Below are 20,741 nucleotides of genomic sequence, written 5' to 3'. Positions count from 1 at the left end.
CAGTCCAAATGCATGCGTCTTCAAAAATAGTTACACTTCGATTTTAAACAGTTCGGAATCATCCAGTAGACTACCAATAGTCATTATCCTTTATCTCAGTATATTAACTGAAAATGAATTTTGTTTCTGTTCTGTGTCCTGTCTGTTGAAGCAGCCATTTATGACTACGTCACTTTACCTGCTATTTGAAACCTACTTTTTGGGGGGGATTTTGCATTTGAAGATGTGCAAATGAAGTTTTGTGGCCCAGAATAAGCACATATCATGGGAAACTGCCCAGTTGTAAACAACAGAATGCATTAGTTTTTGTGTCTCAAAAAAAGTATTCTTGTTTCACAGGTTATCATGAATATGTTTCGTAAGGAGAGACCCCCAGTGGTCCCTCCAAGGCCTTCTCAAGAGGTAAAATATAATTTCTGCTGTGTGTGTGTTGAACATCTGTAATATGAGCATTTCTCTCTCTCTCTCTCTCTTTCTCTCTCTCTCTCACTCTGTTAACTATTAACTGGATCTTTGTGAGATTATGAGATTATATTTGGATGTTATTCATCACTTGAGTAAAACACATCTGTCCTTTTTCAAAAGGAGCTGAATAATCCAATCAAACACAGTTTGAACAGGGAGTCCACACTGGATTACAAGGTTCAGGAAAAAAGTCATGTTCTCTTTCTTTCTGTTCCTTTCTCACCCATCATGGCATGACAATACTAAACCAAACAAGTTCCTGTGAAGTTACATAATGGTCTATCTGATTTCTTTTCATCAGGAGAGGAGTACTGAGAACCAAACTGACTTAGTTCCTCAGAACAAGGTATCACACTCCCTCACATATGAGTACCGTTAACAGGTTTGCAGTCTCTTTGTTGTTTATTTGGTGAATGAAGCTTGTAGGTAAGACAGTGAGTAGAAATAAAATGGTGGGGGTTTTTTTTGGAATTTAGGGACAAATCTGAAGTGGATCTGTGGTTGTGATTGGTTTGTGTTGTTTTTTGTTCTTCGCAGAGGTCAGGGATGATGGGTATGATGCAGAAGGTCAATCCGTTTAAATCTTCTTCACAGGTAACAAATTTCACATGTGACCACATGAACTGACCCAATAATCACTTCGGTTCATTTAACCAAGGGTCTGGACGAACCTTTGCAGACCCAGATCTAATAGCAGAAAAATACACATTCTGACAAATTTTGAAACTCAGCGTTCATACTTCAAATTGGATTAAAATATAAGATGGAAACATCCCACTGATACTGATAAGTTAAAATTGGTTCACTTGTAAACAAGAAGAAGAGGAAGAACAATAATAATAATTGTACATTTCTTACAAATAGGATTCATTTTCAATCGCAATACAATCTCTAAAAATATCATAACTACTACCTTACAGGAAACTTGCAAACAAAGGGCATGTTTCTTTTTTTTTTTTTTGAAGTTATGTTAGTGTGTTTATGGATTTGTCTTTGCACTGTCCTGTGTTTGATCTCAGAGCTCTGCAGTGCCAGGCAAAACTGTCGTTACAGAGGGGAACACAGCTGAAGGAGGCTCTAACACTACACAGGTGGGTTCAGTGGACTGATTTAGGGTCAGTTTTGATGCTGTCTTTGGCTGTGTCTCCAGGTAGTCACTGTAAAGTACTTGTACACAAAATTGCCTTATATAGTGTTGCTATTACTGGCCCAGTGGGCTCACTTCCACTCTTAACCACGTCTTACATCTGTAAATATATGTTTCTGCATTGGATCATTTTACTGTGAGGTTAAACCTGTATCCACTCATTTAACGATTTGTTTACATATTTGTGTGTGTGTGTGCGTGCGTGCGTGTTTGCTTTTTGCTGTTTACAGAATCCAGGTATGCTGAAAGGAGTGATCCAGAAAGTCAACCCATTCAAATCATCTTCACAGGTATAATGGAGTCAGATTCACACAGTTTAGATATGAGGTGACTGTTTTACAGTTAATGGTGGGTTTTCTTTTTTGTCTGCCTTCAGATCAGGAGAGAGGAGGACCAGCTGGACCTTACAGAAGACCAGACCACAGAGAAGGTGTGTGTGTGTGTTTATTTGTGTGTGTGTGTTTTGTTTTTTTGTTTGTTTGTTTAGTTGATTGTTTAGATTCTTGCTTACATACTTATTTATGTTGTGCGGGTACTAAGAAAGAACAGATACAGCGCAAATAGTTTGACTGACAATGTTATTTTTAAACGCTTTACAGAATCCAGGTATGTTCAAAGGAGTGATCCAGAAAGTCAACCCGTTCAAGTCATCTCCACAGGTATAACGGAGTCATATTCACACAGTTTAGATATCAGGTCACGCTGTACAGTGAATGATGTGTTCTATTCTCCTTGTTTATCTGCCTGCAGGCCAGGAAAGAGGAGGACCTGCTGGACCTTGCAGAAGACCAGACTATGGAGAAGGTGTGTGTGTGTGTGTGTGTGTGTGTATGTGTGCATGTTTATGTGTGCATGTGTCGTGTGTGTGTATGTGCATGTCTGCACACCGCTGAAGCTGAAATTTTAAAGGCCTTTCTGTCTGTCATGTTTTAACTTTTTGAAAATGTTCCTTTTTTTTTTAAAATAGGGTTCTTTGTTCTCTGTGTTTTTGTCTCTACATTTCTCATGCTGTGTTTTTGTGTCGCAACAGCGTTTGTTAACAGGGAGTAACTCTTCCCTCACTGAACACAGGGAGGAGGGGAACGAGACTGATGATAAACAGGTGAGTCCGGTACCTGTCAGTCTTAAATCTCACACCTGCCTCACTATCCCAAAATAAGAAAAAAAACCACACGTTTTAATCAAAATTTAATAATAGGGGTTTTTTGACTGCTTCTCAAAATGTCACATACAAATACTACACCATCTTCTTGTCACAAAATCACACAAAAACCAAACCACAGAATCCAAAGCCAGATGAATACTCTCAATGCTTTCAGTGGATAGTTTCAAACTTGTAAAATATGAAGACTGTATATGGTTGAGTAAATGGAGGCAAATTTTGAGGCGCTTGTGGTCTCATCTCATGTGACTCGATTGCTTTAGCTGTTCCTCTCTCAGCGCGTAGAAATATGCTGTATTATGTTTTTAGGAATCTAATGATACGGTATTTGAGATCACTGGCCCAAGCTTTGTATGCTACGATTGCTCACCTTCATTGTCTATGGTAAGGCTTAAAGTCCTCTTGTTTATCTATGTAAAAGAAAACCCAATCATATATCTTAAGTCTTGCGCCACATGAATTGAAATGTGCTGGTAGTTCTGAGGATTGCCTATGCTGCAGCGACCCCTAGTTGACATGTCAAAGAAAAACATGTCACTGTTTTTGAAAAAGCAAATCCGTAATGCAAGTTAAAATAATAACATTTAGTCTTTTAGTCATAATTTAATATCATCTCTGGCTCATTCGTCTTCTGAATGAGGCATGCAAAGTTCAAGAATCTTCTTTGGGCTTGTGAGAACAAGCAGTGACCAAAACAACAACAACAACAACAGCAACAACAACAAAAAACATTAAATCGCTGCGCAAACCTCCTCCGGTCACAGAGAACATGATACCCCCAAATATTTTGTAGTCAAATGTAAATGCTTCCAAAAATGAAGTCAGAGTGTCCCAGGCTTAAGATAAATTGACAATTACTGGGCTGATTAATACGTGTGTTTATAATACCCTTACTCTGAGCACAAAAATCAAGCGTAAGTATTGAATAAGAATACCTTATGGAGTGCCATCTCTTTGGAGTGGAAAACAGAGTAAATATATAACTAAGATATTGCAATCGGAAGCACCAATTTGAAGTACCGTCGATATCAAGACGTCTGTGATTGTCCGACAAAAACAAATGTTTTTCCTTTTTTTTTTCTGTTTTGTTTCAGAATCCCGGAATGTTCAGGGGAATGATTCAGAAGGTCAATCCTTTCAGGTCGTCTGCACAGGTACTTAGCTGTCGTCTCGTTAATAGTTTTTTGGGGGTTTTTTTTCCCGCTTGTCCTGATGGGTTGCCCAGCCCTCAGCGGCATCAGCACAATCCGTCTGTCAGTCAGCTCACTCTGTCTCTGACGAAGGCCGACGGGAAACGTGTGTTCAGCACCTCTGACCTCATTCGTTTTTCTGTCCACAGGGCAGGAACGAGGGAGAGAGTCTTCCAGACTGCGCAGAGCCCTCAGCGGTCAGAGCGTCTGAAAACAAGCAGGTAAACAGTCTGTGTGTGGGTGTGTGTGTGTGTGTGTGGGTGTTTCTGATTGCGTTTGCGTGTTTGTGTCAAGATGCATATATATCGCTGATTGCGCGTTTTACATGCCTACGTGACATACTTAGTAAAGTATCTTAGTGTGTCCAGTTTTTTTGCCATATTTAATTCCTTGAGACGACGTAGTGAAGAAAGTGATCGTGTGAACATTCCGTTTTGTCGTTTCTGCACGACACGGATTCTTCTGACCGAGGGTCAGTCAGTTATTTTGCACTGTCTGTGGTTTTCAGAACCCTGGCGTGCTAAAAGGGATGATACAGAAAGTCAACCCGTTTAAATCCACGGCACAGGTAATAGAGATTCGTTAGTGTTTTTTTTTTCCTATGTTTTAAATCTGTGTTCAATGTGCTTCTCTCTGTGAGTCTGATAGGAATTGCATAGCTTTTTTTTTTTTTAGTCATTTGTTAAAGCAATACCTTTTTGATTTCCTTTAGGATACTCAGTCATTGCAGAGTGATCACTCTGGTAGTTCTGGAAGTCTGGTGGAGAACAACAATGTTGTAAAGAAGGTAAAACCGCTTTTCACTTGAAGTGTATTTGAAAAGTATCATTTCGATTATTAACACTTTATTTTCACGGAAATGTATTACTGACTAGTCCAACATCTCACGTGTAAGCCTGTAAGTCCCACAAACAGAAAGAAGAAGACTGTGCTAATGTAAAGTTTCTCATTAGAGAAACATTAACTTTGACCAAACCCATGCCTAGAGAAGATGTGAGAAGCATGGTTTGTTGTGGAAGGGAGTGTTTGATGGAATGTGTTTGATAGAAGGGAGACCTAAGCGTGATGTTGATTTCAGGTTTCAGGTCTTGAGCTCTGCAGTGCCGCTTTATGACAAAGAGTTGTTTGTAAAAATGCTAATCTGACTTTTTTTCTTTTCGCCTCTCTTCAGGGCATAACAGAGATGCAACCTGGTGGTCAGGAGGGATCTGAACTGTCACCTGGAAAGAAGAAAAAAAATGTGTGATTCTGTCTTATAAAAAAAAAAAAACATTTGCTCTTCAGACCCTTGAATGTTGCTCTGTTATGCCAGAAGTTGTGTTGGGATGCATTGGAGCTATTGCATGTCTGTCATATCTGTGTGTTTTTTGTTTGTTTTATAGACTTTTAGAATCAAAAAGATCCTCCCTGGCCCTTTCTTTGGCTCTGGGTCAAAGGTAATGCTGTTGTTTTTGTTGCTGATGTTGTTGTTGTTGTTGTTATTGTTATTGAGGTGATAGCTTTGCATAAATTCACCCGTGCTTCATGAATGGAAATGAATAATCTTTTCTGTTTTTTTTCCTTCCTTTTCAGGAATCTTATGAACAGGGAATGACCTCATCAAATCAGGACACGGAAGCCCAGCAGGCCAGCACACAAGTATGAAGTGTGTGTGTGTGTGTATGTAATCACAATACACTATGAGGGCTTAAAGTATAGTAATAAATTGTCAACATCTTTCAGAGTGTTGTTCCACATGAGATGTAGATTCCAAAGTCTTCCTTTTTTTTGTCTGTGTGCGGTCACCCTCTTTCTCCCTCCTTAAAACTCGCAAGGTGGAAATATCTAGAAACTGGACACAAGACATTTGTACACCTCTTAGCATTTTAGTGTTCCTTTTATAATCACTGAAGCCATTATAGAAAAATACATTTATTTTCTCTTTTTTCAGGGTTTTTTTTTTTTTTATCTCTTTAGAGTCACAATCAAAGTTAAAACCGATATGAACATTCAGCTTCAGAGAACCTAAATCATTTTCACTGCCAACAGAGGGCAGTGAGAAAGAGAGAGAGAGAGAGAGAGAGAGAGAGAGAGAGAGAGAGAGTGTCCCTGTATTGAGTTCTGTGTGTTCGTTAACTGTTTGATCTTTCTCTCAGGAGGAGGTAGTTGAGATTCACACAGTGGAGATGGCTGAAGTCCCTGTGCTGGAGGAGGGGAATCCCCTGGACAGTGAGGATGTATGTTACATCACACCTTACACAACATAACACACCAGTCACAACTCTGTGTGCAAGCTTTTAGCTCCCTCTGGTCAAAGAACTGACCTCTACTTGGTACCTGACCTATACTTTGTGAATAGTTGCAGCTTTCTGAAAATGTTAGGTCAGTAACTATTATTCATCTGAACAGCAGATTTAAAATAATAGGCGCTTTCGCACCGAACAGTTCTAGGGTCTAATTCGATAGGAACTACCCCCTGTGGAGCTTCCCCTAGAACTACATTCGTTCTAGGGCCTTTTTTCTGTTTGCTTTCGCACCGCCAGTAGGAACGCTGAAGTGACGTAAGCCGGCCGACGGTATAGCAGCTAAGAGCTGTTGTTTACGACTAACCAGGATAGCTGCACATTTTGAAGTACAAATTTAATGACTTTTAAGACCTTTTAAATACCGCCAAAAGGAAAAAAAGAACCATTACTACGGCAAAAGAAATCGACAAACTAGACTACAGTATACGCAATGAGTTTTATTGAATTTGAATGACAGAAATATTGAGTGCACATTAGATAACCTATAACTGCCTTCTCATTAACGAAAATAAAACTGTATGGCGATAGACCCAGTCCAATGGAGAAAATAATTTCCCAATGCATTTACCACCGCAGTAGCAGTGAATGACTTGATGGGCATAGTACTTTTCGGGTGCTAGCATAGCGCTTGTGCCTGACCCTTGCTCGCGGCATCGTGTTTTTTTCCCCCGCCGCAGCCCTAAAATCGTAAGCTGGATAAACACATTCTTATTTTAGGTTAAAATGCGGATCACAGCCACACAAGCGGACACACAAGCACCTACCGAAGCAGAGTGTACGCTACCTCTTCAATGTACAAATATATATTGGACGTTGCAAAATGGTCATTGTTGGGGGATATAAAATACCGGTAAAATAAAACATAAAAACTATGTGCCCCCTCCTACAATTCCAGACATTTTGAGACATGAATATCAAAAGCTAAATGAAATACGTTCTAAGACTTTATATTTTGCACGGATCTTTAAAAATGGCAATCATCGTATACCTGCGTCTGGACCAATGGCTGTACACCTACGTCACAAGGTTGCTGCAAAAGTACCTACCCTGGAGTAGGGGCTAAAAAAGCCCCTCAAAACGGCGTTCTTAGAACTAAAATCGTTCTAAGTTCCTGCGGTCCGAACACGCCAAAAAGGGGGTACTTTCTCCAACAGTTCTAAGAACTATGAAAAGTTCCTCCGGTGCGAAAGCGCCTAATATAAAATGGCGATTATGGCACAGGTAAAGGTTTTGTGTGTCCTGATAGCGGTTAAGTAATTCACTTTGTTTTACGGATATAACAGTTTCTAGAGGTTTCCTGTAGCCGCCCAGAGATTCACTTTTATCACCCATAGATATTATCCAACTCCTCTACCCACAAATGTTTAACGATGGTGAAGTCTTAGATCCGCGATGACCATATTATGTCCCTCAGTTTTTCTGCGCTGTTCCTTAAGCCATATTTGGTCAACTTTTGGAAGTGTGATTGTTAGGTTGTTGTCTCACTGTGTATTTTTAGCACCGCCCACAAAGTATGTGATGATCCATTGAAAGCCACACAGCCGTGAAGTTTATTTAGAGACGACCAAGGTGTTGTCTTCCACAAATCTTCCGCCCTTGTATCCTACCTCAGGCTCAATGAGATTTCATGTTTGCACACTACACATGATTGCTTTTGTGGTCGTGGATGATGGAAATCCTTTCATCCTGCGAATCTGTAAACATTCCTGATAAGGGCTTTTAGTTTGTCTGTTTCTTGATTCTTTGTTTCCTGGTCTTCGAGGGCCTGAACTGTTCCGTTGAACGGGTGTGTGCTGACAGCGTTCCTGACAGTCGGAAGTGCTCACTGGAATCCTCTGGAATGTTATTCACGGCCTTGCTTTTTGTGAGAAGAGAAAAAAAAGTTTATTTTTACTTGACAGTTCTTGTTCAGCTGCTTAGAGGAACTCACGGTCATCGGAACCAAACGGAATGGCAAAGTGTTGTGACGCGTTAGACGGTAGAAAGTGACTTTAGAGAAATGGCCCAGTCTCCGCTATTGTTGACTTAACAATCACACTACCAATGAACTAATTCATTAAAAAAAAAATAAACATCCCACACAAATATCCAAGTTTTGCATGTGCTACATTAACCTTTATTAAATTACTCGGAGTCTGTTAAAATGAAATTAGAGATTAATATAGCATTCAGATGCGCAGAGAAAGACACCATATTTACACCATGCTAACAATCAGAGGGGCTTCAGTTCACATAGGCATTCACTGAACCGTGCTGTTTGACCAGCGCTGTCCACATGTTTGCTCACCACTGTAACAGCGTGTGAGTTAATATGGATGTGGTACATCAGTTGTGGATACTTTGATACTATCGGTGTTTGTGTGTCTCTGTGTTTGGGAGAGTGACATAAACTGTGTTTTGCAGTGCGTTGAATTTCTTTCTTTTATTCACAGGACGAGGATGGTCTGCTGGCATGGTGGAGAACAGTGGAGGGTGAGTTGATTGTTAACTGAATTTAACTCTGTCTGTGTGTGTGTGTGTGTGTGTGTGTGTGCAGATGTGTGTATGTGCATTGTCACTGTAACTAATGTAACTGTGTTTTATTTCTCAGGTTGGGATGAGTGGAATGAATCAACAAACTATGATGAAGACCAGGCAGAACAGTAATTCTTTTTTTTTAACAGCTTTTCCATGATCATAACTACGATAATACCAATATGAAGACATCAGAATTGTCGCGTCTTAATGTGAAACCTCTCGCTCTCTTTCTCCACTTGCATATCACTCTCTCAAATCAATAAAATGACCAGTATCACAGGATATTATAATCAGAGCTTCCCAGTTCCCTTCCTCTAAGGTTTAAATACAACTCTAACACCTGTTCCCATTAATCAGACACCTTTCAGAGACTCTGAATGAGCACTAGGTTTAGGAGGGCAGGACAGCTAAAGATGCTTTGCGGAAGCATAGGAAAACTGAGTTCCTCTTCATATAGTCCTCTATCTACAATTTAAGACTTGCTTTTGAATGTGCTTTCACTGTGTGTATACAAATCTTGTAACCTCTCTTTGCCCCTCCCCCCTACCTCTCTGTCTGTCTCAGGGCAGTAGAGGAGGCTGCTGACCGCGTCTTCATGGCGGCCCGTCTGTTTGTGCATCTGTTTAATCAGCGAGGAGCGTCCTTGCAGCAGCGGATCCTGGAGCTCCTGGCGTTGGCCGACGCGGCCGACAACTTCCACAAGAAAACGGTGACGGCGAGCGTCGGCGGAGGGGTCGCGAGTGTGGCCGGAAGCGTGACCACCATCACCGGCCTGGTGCTGGCTCCTTTCACGTTCGGAACTTCGCTCATAGTCACGGCGGTCGGGATAGGCGTGGCCACGGCTGGGGGCGTGGCCTCTGCCTCGGCCAACATCACCGATACGGTCCATTCCAACACCGACCGCAAGAAAGTGGAGAAAATGATTCAGGACTACCAGGAGGAGGCTAAGGATATTAAAGAGTGTCTGGAGTTTTTGCAGGTGATGAATGGTTTTTAGTTATACCCTTAATCTGGTGTGAGATGGTGACACACAGAATAGCTAAGCAAATATTGCATGAACTATGTCTCGGTTATGACTTTCTATGTCTCACTCTCCATTGTCTTCATGGTATCTTCTCACATTTGTTTTCGTCCACCTGGACACCCCCCCCAAACCCCGCCCCCCTCTCTAGGCCGGCATGGAGACTCTGGAAGAATGGAATTTCGAGAAGTACGCCGAGAGCATATCGAAGAAAGCTATGAACCAGAACGTGAAGCACGTGATGAAGGAAGGAGGCCGAGCTGGCAAAGCCCTCCTCATTAACACAGAGAGTCTTATCAGCACCGTCCAGGTCCTCAGCGTGGCAGGAGGTGCAGCCAAGGCTGCCCAGGTCATGAGCGTGACCACTGGGGTCATGTCCGGGCTGTTCCTGGCCCTGGACGTCTTCTTTCTGGCCAAGGACTCTTTGGAACTGCGCAAAGGCGCCAAGACGGACTTCGCTGCCAAGATCCGAGAGGTTTGCAAAGAGCTTCAGGATGGTCTCCTGGAGCTGAACCGCATCAAAGAGGAGCTACAGAAGACCATGGATGGCATTGAAGTGGAAATAGATGAGGAGGAGGAGGAGGAGGAGGAAGATGAAGATGAAGAGGATGATGAAGAAGAGGAAGAATATGAATCAGACCCAAAGAAACTCGCACAACTAGAGGAGTGATTAGATGGAGGAGGGCTAACGATGAATAATGAGAAAAAAGATGGATAAATTGATAAAAAATAGTTTGTTTAGAAGAGTGGAACAAACAGGCCTTTTGGTAGCGATATTTATGAATGTAACTACATAAAAGCTTTATAAAGACTTCATAAACCTTTCATAATCGTGTCATTAGCATCCCTCAAACAGTCAGTAGTGACAGTCAGCAACTGCAAATGTTCAGATGGAGTGTTACGTCAACTGAAACATCCTTATCCTCTGATATGTAAATTAATACCTTTGTTATGTTTATGACACTGTTAAGCAGGTTTTATGAAGCCATTATATAGCTCTTATGTAGCCCTAACCTGAGCTATGTGTTTCTGGAATTTCCTAGTCCCAGAAAAAGTTTGTTATCATAACACCACATTTATTACCAGTAAATTTATTTTTGGTGTCGGTCGAATGATAAAAATGATTTGAAGCTGTACACTAGAGGTCAGTTTTTTACAAAGTATGAAGTTGATAAAACTTTAGTGATGGGGTCAGAGGGTGTTTCAAGGAGAAAGTAGTGATAGCTGTGTCTTCTTATTAGTGTTTTGCACAAAATGGACATTCGTTCTCCATCCAAGTAACTGTTGTATACTTTACATTTATGATATCTCTGTAAATGGTTTTCTTTCCAACAGTTTCTAACAGTAAGGTTATGATATCAAAGCTGGATTTTATATTTAATGTCCGTCCTGTTGACTTGAAAACTTTAATCAAGAGATGATAGATTGTGAATTTTTAAAATATAAAATGAATTAAAGTTTTTTTTTGCAATTTCAATTTTTCAAAAATTGCCTGACCACACACAGCTTGCATAACTCAGGTTAATTTAGCATATAGTCCTTTCTATACAGAAAAGGGAACTTTTTCCACAAACTGGGTTCCTACGCCTTTTAAGCACCAAGCACTGTTCTAGTTAAACCTTAAGTCCCCAGGTTCACTTTCATCATAGACACTCAATTAATTCATTTAATTTAATTAATAAATTAATGTAGAAAACAGCAACAATGTCAACCAGGATATACTTAAATCTATTTGATTCATTCTCAGTCTGTTTAATGACATGTGCACCATCCTCACTGAGAATGCATGTTTGATGGGGACGTCGCTTTAAGTCACAATATGTAGCATTGTTTCCGACCGGTTTGAATGACTGTTTTGAACTGTAAGAGAGTGGAGTGATTGTCGCTCCAGGGAAGTCTTTTCTCAAAGGTAGTTTGTTTGTGTAGGCCTGAAGTACATGGAGAACACACATTCTGTTGTGTGATTTAAAATTCTGCGTAGAAAAACTGTGTTTTGTTGCCATGAAAAGTAGAGTTTCTGTGAAGGGTTTGTCTGTTCCAGTTATGATTAAGAAGAACCTTTCCCACCGTGAAAACATGAAGATCATGCTTTTCACCGGCACAGTTTTCACATACGACATTTTGTCATCCCACCCAATTCATTGACACTTTTTTTTTTTTTTTAATCTCATATAATTGGGGTCTTTCTTTTGGATCTCTCTCTCTCTCTCTCTCTCTCTCTCTTTCTCTCTCTCTCTTTCTTTTTCTCTCACACTCTGTCTTCTCAGACTCCACCACTAGAGGCCAGCCATTCCGTTATTTTGACTGCCACTCCAAAAAGGATAGAGAGGGAAAAAAAAAAAAATGTTGAGCAGTGTCATTTCATTGCCTTTAACTATGGCCTGCTGCCCTAGGCCTTGTCCGCACTATTATACTACACAGTCTTAATACTGTGAGTGACTGATGTTCCTCTCATTTTAGCCCTCTTTTTTGGTGTAAATCTCAATGCTGAAAGTGATCTAAGTGATAAATGATCTGACAGTCTACTCTAAATCAGTTAAGCATCGGAAGGATCGTTTATAATGTCCCTTAGCGACAGCGTAATGTTTGCCAGCCCTCGGGCAGGGTATCCGATCTGCTAGGTCTGTCTTTATGTATTATACACAGAGAACCAGTGTTGTAAGTCAATATTATTGCTTGATTTGACACCTGAGGAATGATATCGTGAAGTACGAATCGTCATTCTGACAAACTTGTTTTACAGGGAAGAGCTGGGAGAGAGAGAGGAAACAGAGCTCGTGTGCGTATCGCAGTGAGCAGATCTGCATCAGTAAACATTTTCACCCAAGCAAGACATTCCATAACGGACATCACATCCTCTCGCCGTTGGAGAAGGCAGAGTGGTGGGTGTGGGGGTGGGGGTAGGTGGGGAGTCATGTTGTTGCTGACTCATTGACCAGTCCTCTTTTCACTCAACCGCCCCCCCCCCCCCCCCCAATTTATTCACACCTCAGCTTTGTTTACAGTGCACAGTAGAGCCGTCCATTTGGGTTTGGTGGTCTGCGATTACGTAATTATCTTTGAGGGGCCCCAACTTAAGAGAATAAACACACAAGACAAAAAGATGTAACTGTCACATGCAGTAGTTCTTCAAAATACCCAGAATCTCTTAACAGCAGGCGATGTTTTATGTGTTTCCCAAACATCAGTCCCATGTGAAGCCGTGTGTTTAAAATAATCACAGAAACAGAAGTAGAAGACACACACACACACATACACGCATAGATGTTCACACACCCAGAGTGTTCTCTAACCTTAAAGCAGTTTTTAGTTCTCTATTGTTCAGATGCGTTTTCTGTTTCATTTTGTCCAAGACAGGCGTAACACAAACGTCAGAGAACATCATTCTTAATGTGACAATAGATTTATTTATAATGCACTCTTTACTCTGGAAGGTTGACCTGGAACAAGAAAGATTTTTAGTGATGACCCCCCCCCCCCCCCCGCCTTGCTATGATGCTATATTTAACATTAGTATTTGAGAACATTTGGGACTCATTCACCATGAGTCCAAACAAACAAGCAATTTCAAAATGAGGACTTGTTATATCAAAATAATAATAATCAATACTCTGGCCTAAAACATATTTCAACTCACACAACTGTACAGCTATGCTTGCTCAACAGATCTCATTATGTGGCAAAGCTAACATTATAGATTGTTTTATAATAATAATAATAATAATAATAATAATAATAATAATAATAATAATAATGTGTCCCTCAGTAACAATGTAGATTCAAACATCAGAGTCAATACTATTGGTAAAGCAAGCTTTGGGCTAATGTACATGATATCTCATGAATAGGCACACTGACACTGAAGTGGTACAATGTATATATCCCCAAACAAAACAAAACAAAACAAAACTGAATTGTGTTTTAAAAGAGACCCTGAAAAGAATGTCACCATACCTGTTAATCTTACTGCATAAACGAGCTGTGAATAGCTCTCTGAAATTTTCCACATGGTACAAAACGCTACGAACACAGTTTCGTGAAAAGCACTCATAACATTTTGCCACACATCTTTTTTTTTTCTTTGATGTTTTCTTGCAAATTTTTGTGACACCAGTCACTCTCGTGACAATCTTCTGTAACATTCACCACGTGTCAGATTTGACCTGCCGATCACAAGGTCAGGAGTAAAAAGCCAAAGCAAACAAACTTAAGACTAAAGCTCTATTGTCACGCCGTCTTTTTGAGGAGGCGAAGTTTATCTACGGTAATACGCTTGAATGCCTCACTGCAACTACGCACTCTATGTCGCCGTTTGTATTCTGCCTGTCTCGGAAGCCTCTTTGGATGAAAGCGCCTCCCAAATGAATAAATGTAAATATTAATGCAAATGTAACGTCATTATCTGGTCCGGAAACTATTCATATACAGTATTGTGACATCACTGTCTCATAGAGAGTATCCTGACCTGTGACCTCACTGTCTGGTGTGGACGCAGCTCGTAGAGAGTATCCTGACCCGTGACCTCACTGTCTGGTGTGGAAACTGCGGGAGGGCACTGTGGTGGGTAGTGAAAACTGCCCAATTCATTACTGAGTCTGGATTTGCTGCCCTCAAGGACATCTGTTCCAAACACTGCCAAACACTGTGGAAGATAGGGGAGGCTCTCTGTCACCCCACACCTACACTGTTTGTACTGTACTGTACTGTACTGTAGTTATGGACACTTTTGTACCACTGTCATTTTTGTACCTATTACATTCTTCATTCAAAACCTGGTTGTGATGAAAGGATTGACTTCACTTCACTTGACCTGATTAGCATTTAGGGGTTATGTCTTTCTCTTTCTCTTTCTCTTTCTTTCTTTCTTTCTTTCCTTTTTTCAGTGAAATTTGGGCTTTAACTGTTCAACTTTTTTTTTTTTTACATTCATTGTAAAACCATTTAGAGCATGAAGTTTGAACACAAAGAGCAGTGTACTCATTGTGCATGAATACAACCTTTGACCCCCTCGCACCCTGCGCTCTCAAGATTCTGGACTATTAGTTGTTCCAAGAGTTAAAAAGAAGCCAGGTGGCACCTGAGCCTTTTCCTACCGCTCTCCCTTCCTCTGGAATGGTCTTCCTACAGAAAATAGGCAGGCAAATTCTTTTCATACCTTTAAAACTAAACTAAAGACTTGTCCATTTTCTTTAACTAATGGATAATATCATTCTGATTTAACTTTGTTGTGGACATGTAAAGCCCTTTGAGTCTTTAAATAATGATATTGGGCTATAAATAAACTTGCATTCTCCTCCTTCTTCTTCTTCCTTTTCTTCTTCTTCTTCCTCTTATTATTATTATTATTATTATTATTATCATGAGAAAAGCATTCCTGAACTTTCAAATGTATAGAACATCTTTTGTTTGGCTTCCAGAAAGGAAGGCTGGATGGTCACACCCGGTGAGAAGCAAACAGCAAAAGTTCTACTCAAGCACTAAGCATATTTGTTTAATTTTTTTATATTTTTTTTTAATAGTGCATGTAAAACATCAGATAATACGATGACATGATGACATGTACCAACTTTGTTGAGGTGATATTGTTTATTCTGAAATACCTTAGCCATTTCATGTGTGGATTTGATGGTATGTCTTTACAGATACAGATCTACAAATTACATCCTGTTTGACTAGATTCTGATCTAATGTCTCACAGGGCAACAGTGATAATAAACTTATGCAAGTTATTGTTTGACAGAACTGGAATGCAGGGACAACACACTGTGTTTGTACTGATGAGTCGGTTGCACCATTACGTGAAATCTGAGATATTGCTTTCTGACTCAGACCTTCATGTCATGATGGTAACGATGGAATTTACACACACACACACACACACACACACACAGGTTAGTGTTCATATCTTAGTGCGGCATTCCCACAGACAACTTAAGGAACTGGAACTTAAGAACCACAATCCTACCCTTAACCCTGACCTTGACCCTAACCTAAGAGACGATGCTTTTTTCAATCACATCGATATCTTTTTAATACAGCATCATTTACAGTTTTGAGGCCAAATAAAGGTCCCTATGGGACCAATTTGATCTATGCAACATCACAAAAGCATGGAACACACACACACACACAGTACTCATTTTAACTTGTTCTATTACGCTTTTCATCTGAATATGTGTATCAAAATGAAAATGTGCGTTTGTGTGTATGAGTATGTGTTTGTGTGTTAAGGGTGTTAATGTGAATGGACTCAGAGGTTTTTGTCTGTCAACAGTAGTGAGGCTTTAGAAAACTTGAAGTTATAGAGTTATAGAAAGTTATAGAAAACTTGAATTATCTTCAAAGCTATGTGACACATCCTTCAGTTCACTCTCTCTCTCTCTTTCTCTCTCCTCCTCCCTCCCTCCCTCTCTCTCTCTCTCTCTCTCTCTCTCTCCTCAAAACAATATGAAAAAGGTATTAATGGGATTATAAGACAAAAGCCAAAAACAACTAGATAATAATACAATACAATTAAACAATTACGATTTGTAGACGAATATCAATTAGAGTATCAGAGGACCCATGATGAAAATGTTCTGAGAGATTCACAGAGGTTACGGAGCTGTGTTTGTAAGTAACAGCTACTGGGCCTTGTTCTTCCATTCTCTTCAGTATTACATCTTTCATATCATATTATCCAACATATTATCTAATGTTTCATTTGATAACATATCAGCTTTCATGTGTGGGGTAATGCATTGAAGCTGTGCATTTCTACACAGATTGTAACTAAACAAACATCTCTAATGGAAAAAATATTTAGGGCATTGTGGAAAAAATAAATCTCTGTCATTTAACTGGGCGTGGTGGGTGTGATACTTTTTTTTTTTACTTTCTTTATCTTTCTGTCTTCACTCCTTTCTTTCTCTTTTCTTTTTCACCATGAACATTCTCTCCTTTTCCTACCTTTCCCTCCCTTCACTCTCTCTCTCTCTCTCTCTCTCTCTTTCTCTCTCTCTCTCTGTCTCCATTCATCTCTGTCTCTTTTTCTGTTGTTTCTTTTTTTTTTTACCCGTTGCTTTCCATCTTCTGCCTTCTCCCTCTCTCCTCTTTATTTCTCTCTCTCAGGTGTCTGGTGTGTGAGTGTCTGATATAATGTTTGAGAAGCCTCATGTAGCTGGAGAGAGAGAGAGAGAGAGAGAGAGAGAGAGAGAGAGAAGGGGGGGAGACCGGCCAAACAGGATATATCCACAACAATTTTAGGTGTGACCGCAACTACCATAAACTATTCTCTCAAAAACAAATAAGGCTGATCCACCTGAAACGGTTTCTCTGAATGAATAAGTCAGGTATGTAAGATCTATACAAGTTTACACCTGAATTTTGACCTTGTTTCAAAACCTGTTTCGGTGAAATCCTCTTCAGGGCACACGCACCCAAACACACACACACACACACACACATACACACACACACACACACATACACACACACACACACACATACACACACACACACACACACACACACACATACACACACACACACACACACACACACCAGTTCCCCACCCTTGGAGTCTATTGAGTATGGAATACTTTCTGTTCTCTCTCCAACCGGTCAATAACTAAGATAACTCTGAAGGATGTACGTTTGAGCTTACGTTTCCCACGAGTATCTTATTTCTAATGAATCATCATAAGAATCTCTATATGCCCGACAATGTACTTGCTGAGTGGACTCTTTCTCTATTATAGTACTGTAAATCTGTTTAATAAACAGGCCACAAACAAGTGAAACATGGATCTTCTCTCTCTCTTTGTCTCTCTCTTCTCCTTCATGTGTTTCAGCCTTTCTTATGGGATGGAGAAGACAAAATGTGTGGGATAAAGACTTGAGGGCCTTCTCTGGAGAAACATCGATTTTACATAAATATCTAGATTTTGTTTCTGCTTTTCATTAGCTCCCCCACAAGAACAAGAAGACGACAGCCCTGAGCGTGTGTTCACTACCGGTTTGTAGGATGGGTGAAATGCAGAGGACAAATTCACTGCTCACTGTTCACGGTGTGATCACGTAGATTTACATTTACGATGGGTGAAATGCAGAGAATAAATTCACTGCTCTCCGTTCACAGTGTGTGTGTGTGTGATCACGGAAACTTACATTTACATTTACAGATGAGACATGTGCAGTACTTCACTGAAATGTCATTGTTGTAGTAAAATTTGTCATGTGCAGCTGCCATGTCTTGTGCTTCTTAAGAGGCTGGGATGTAGTGCCAATCTGTGTCAGATCTGGTCTAACATCTCCTTTCTAACCTAACCTCATTTGAAAATACTTCACACAAAACAAAGGCATGATAATTAAGCTTAAGTAAAGTGAAATAAATAGAAATGCCTGAGTGATTGTAAACAGTACATAAACAGCAAATTAGAGGGAGTTACATAAATTCTTATGTCACATCGTCTTTCTCACAGCCAAGTTAAGAAAGTTGGTCCTCTATCTTTTCGTAAACGTACTTTCCAACTGATTAAAAATGGGCCAGTTTACAGACGTTACAATCTTGCATGATCCGTAACTCACAGTTCTGAGATGATTTGATTTTTTTTTCTTCTGTGGCAAATATCAGATTTAGAAACCGTGATTGCATCCAATGACATGATTTGTTGTTCCTGACAAAGAAATGTGTGTGTGTGTGTGTGTGTGTGTGTGTGTGAGTGTGAGTGTGTGTGTGAGAGAGAGAGAGAGAGAGAGAGAGAGAGAGAGAGAGAAGGGACCCCCCCTCCATTACATTGCTGCTGGGAAGCCAAATAGCTCATGTACTTTCCCTCCTCACACAATTACTAACACTTTCAATCTTTCCTTCCTTTAAAATCTCTTGGTGGGAGGATTTGCCTGACCCTGACCCCTAGTCATACCTGATCCAGCTCCTTTGACATCAGAGTCAGTCCTTAACATGGCTAAACTGAATGCTGCTGGGACTGACATCTCCTGGCTGTCTGTGTGCTGTGTGTCCACCTGTCTCTGCTGACCAGAAAATGCTCTTGCACCCATAAGTAATCATTAGTCTCTATGGATATGCCGACGTCTTAACATGCAGTAATGACTTGTTATTTGTAGGGGGGGGGGGTGGCCCAGTGGTCAATGACACCACTCTAGAATGTATAGGGGGATGGCAGGTTAACAAAGGGGACAAATGGCCCACTGTACTGCTAACATGTATCTCATTGTCCTCATTCTTTTCAGTAATTTCTACCAGATTTGTTTTGCAAGTTTACTCCGTTTAATTGTTTATCGACAATTGTTTAACCAACTCTGTACCAGACAGAAAACGGGCTCTGAGAGTAGATTCCACTGCGGGTTTCTTTCAAATCCAGCCAAAAAGAAGTTTTCTGTGTCACCGGTTTCTGCGGCTCGATCAGTATCAGTCCTTATTCATAAACGGTATAGACATTTGTCTCGTATTAGAGAATTAGTTATCTATATTTACAGGTGCCAGACATGGAACCTTCTCCTGGCGCGTGTTAATCTCATTTTCAGGTTATATTTTAACGTGTTATTATCTGCCCATTTATTTCGCACACTTCCAGGAGATTATTCCTTCTTTTTTTTATTAAGTCACGATCTATCCAAGCCAACAATTGCTCTCAAAAATCGGATTACATTTAATGTTGAATAGTGCATATAGATATAATAAAGAAGATCAAAACAGAAAAAAAATATATAACTGTTTGATAAAAGTGGACAGTGATGCCGCAGGCTATATCCAACGGAGAAACAATCTATCACCTTTTTTTTCTTTTAGCACCTACGAAACTTTTAGACCTGACGAGACAAACTATAAAACAAATCCCGCTCACATAGGCATTGTCACTTGACTGTGAACGAGTTTCCCTTTTCACTAAAGCGGTATAAAAAAAATGAGCCTGTAAAAAATCGTTTTGTCTCGCTCCACTCTTTGCATACTAGGGGCAGTGCTTGGGCAGTACTGTTGGTGACGCTACCTTTGACATAAGTTTCTTCCATCCTGTGCACGTCATGCCGCTCGCCCTCATACCTGATGCATTAATAAAGAGAGAGGGCGCGCGTCTTGATCTGACAGTTTGGGACACTCGAACAAGCATTTTCGCGAGGACTCCACGGACACTTAAATCATGGGTAATTATTATTATTATTATTATTATTATTGTTATCATTAGTAGTAGTAGTAGTAGTAGTAGTCGTCGCCTAAATTAAATGAAAATTTAGATTTATCCTTTCGAGTTCTCAGAATACGATTTCGGATCCGGAAAGGATATTTCTGCACGCATGAGCTATATCTGTGTAGATAGCCTCTATTTATATATCTAGCTGATCAAATTTGATTTTGGTTTCAGAAATAGGCTACTACATCTCAAACTTTAGCACAAGTGGGAATGCAAAACAAAACAAACAAACAACAGCAACTACGACAAAAAACCATCAACCCAACAAATAGTTCAACTTTTATTTCAGTTAGTCACATGTCAACAAATAATGATTTCACTTTGCGCATTGAGTTTACTGGTTTCTGGCAATGTGGGAAAAATTGAAATGTGGAATTTCATGTTCAAATGCAGCTTAATTACAGTTTCATTTCTCCATATTCTGCCCTTTCATTCTAATAAAACAAAATTAGCAATGAATAAGTTACTTTATGTGGCGGCCGTTGTGATGACCTGCATGATGTTGCGAGCTGAGATGACGGACGCGGTCTCCAATAACGACACCTTGATGAATAGAAACGGAACAGCAACTAATGGAACAGCGACCAACGGAACAGCGATCAACGGAACAACGACCAGCGGACCAGTGACCAATGGAACAACGATCAGCGGACCAATGACCAATGGAACAGCGACCAACGAAACAACATTGGCAGGCAACGCAGCATCTAACAATGCAAGCATGACGAATGGCTCCGTGGCAGTAACCGGCAGTAATGGAACCG

General features: G+C 40.2%; 1 protein-coding gene across 1 annotated transcript; it reads left to right on the top strand.

Annotated features, from left to right (window-relative positions):
• Positions 1 to 345: 345 nt before the first annotated feature.
• apold1b (apolipoprotein L domain containing 1b) lies at positions 346 to 10,457 on the top strand. The gene is made up of 19 exons (XM_030779416.1): positions 346 to 402; positions 1,003 to 1,059; positions 1,485 to 1,556; positions 1,989 to 2,042; positions 2,212 to 2,271; positions 2,363 to 2,416; positions 2,643 to 2,714; positions 3,869 to 3,928; positions 4,114 to 4,185; positions 4,473 to 4,532; positions 4,677 to 4,751; positions 5,136 to 5,204; positions 5,347 to 5,400; positions 5,537 to 5,602; positions 6,100 to 6,180; positions 8,682 to 8,721; positions 8,840 to 8,891; positions 9,331 to 9,745; positions 9,939 to 10,457. The coding sequence occupies exons 1-19, from the start codon at positions 346 to 348 to the stop codon at positions 10,455 to 10,457; spliced, it is 1,989 nt and encodes a 662-aa protein (XP_030635276.1).
• Positions 10,458 to 20,741: the final 10,284 nt, after the last annotated feature.

This window comes from Chanos chanos, chromosome 7, assembly GCF_902362185.1.
Source record: "Chanos chanos chromosome 7, fChaCha1.1, whole genome shotgun sequence".
Lineage (NCBI taxonomy): Eukaryota > Metazoa > Chordata > Actinopteri > Gonorynchiformes > Chanidae > Chanos > Chanos chanos.
Note: the sequence above shows the minus strand (reverse complement) of the source record. Positions and strands in the feature narration are given on the sequence as shown.

What these genes read in the sequence shown, in the direction of transcription:
- apold1b (XM_030779416.1), top strand. Translation starts at nt 346, where the DNA reads ATGAATATGTTTCGTAAGGAGAGACCCCCAGTGGTCCCTCCAAGGCCT. An exon ending in ACGAGACTGATGATAAACAG is followed by an intron (nt 2,715 to 3,868) that starts GTGAGTCCGGTA and finishes GTTTTGTTTCAG; the next exon opens with AATCCCGGAATGTTCAGGGG. An exon ending in CGTTTAAATCCACGGCACAG is followed by an intron (nt 4,533 to 4,676) that starts GTAATAGAGATT and finishes GATTTCCTTTAG; the next exon opens with GATACTCAGTCATTGCAGAG.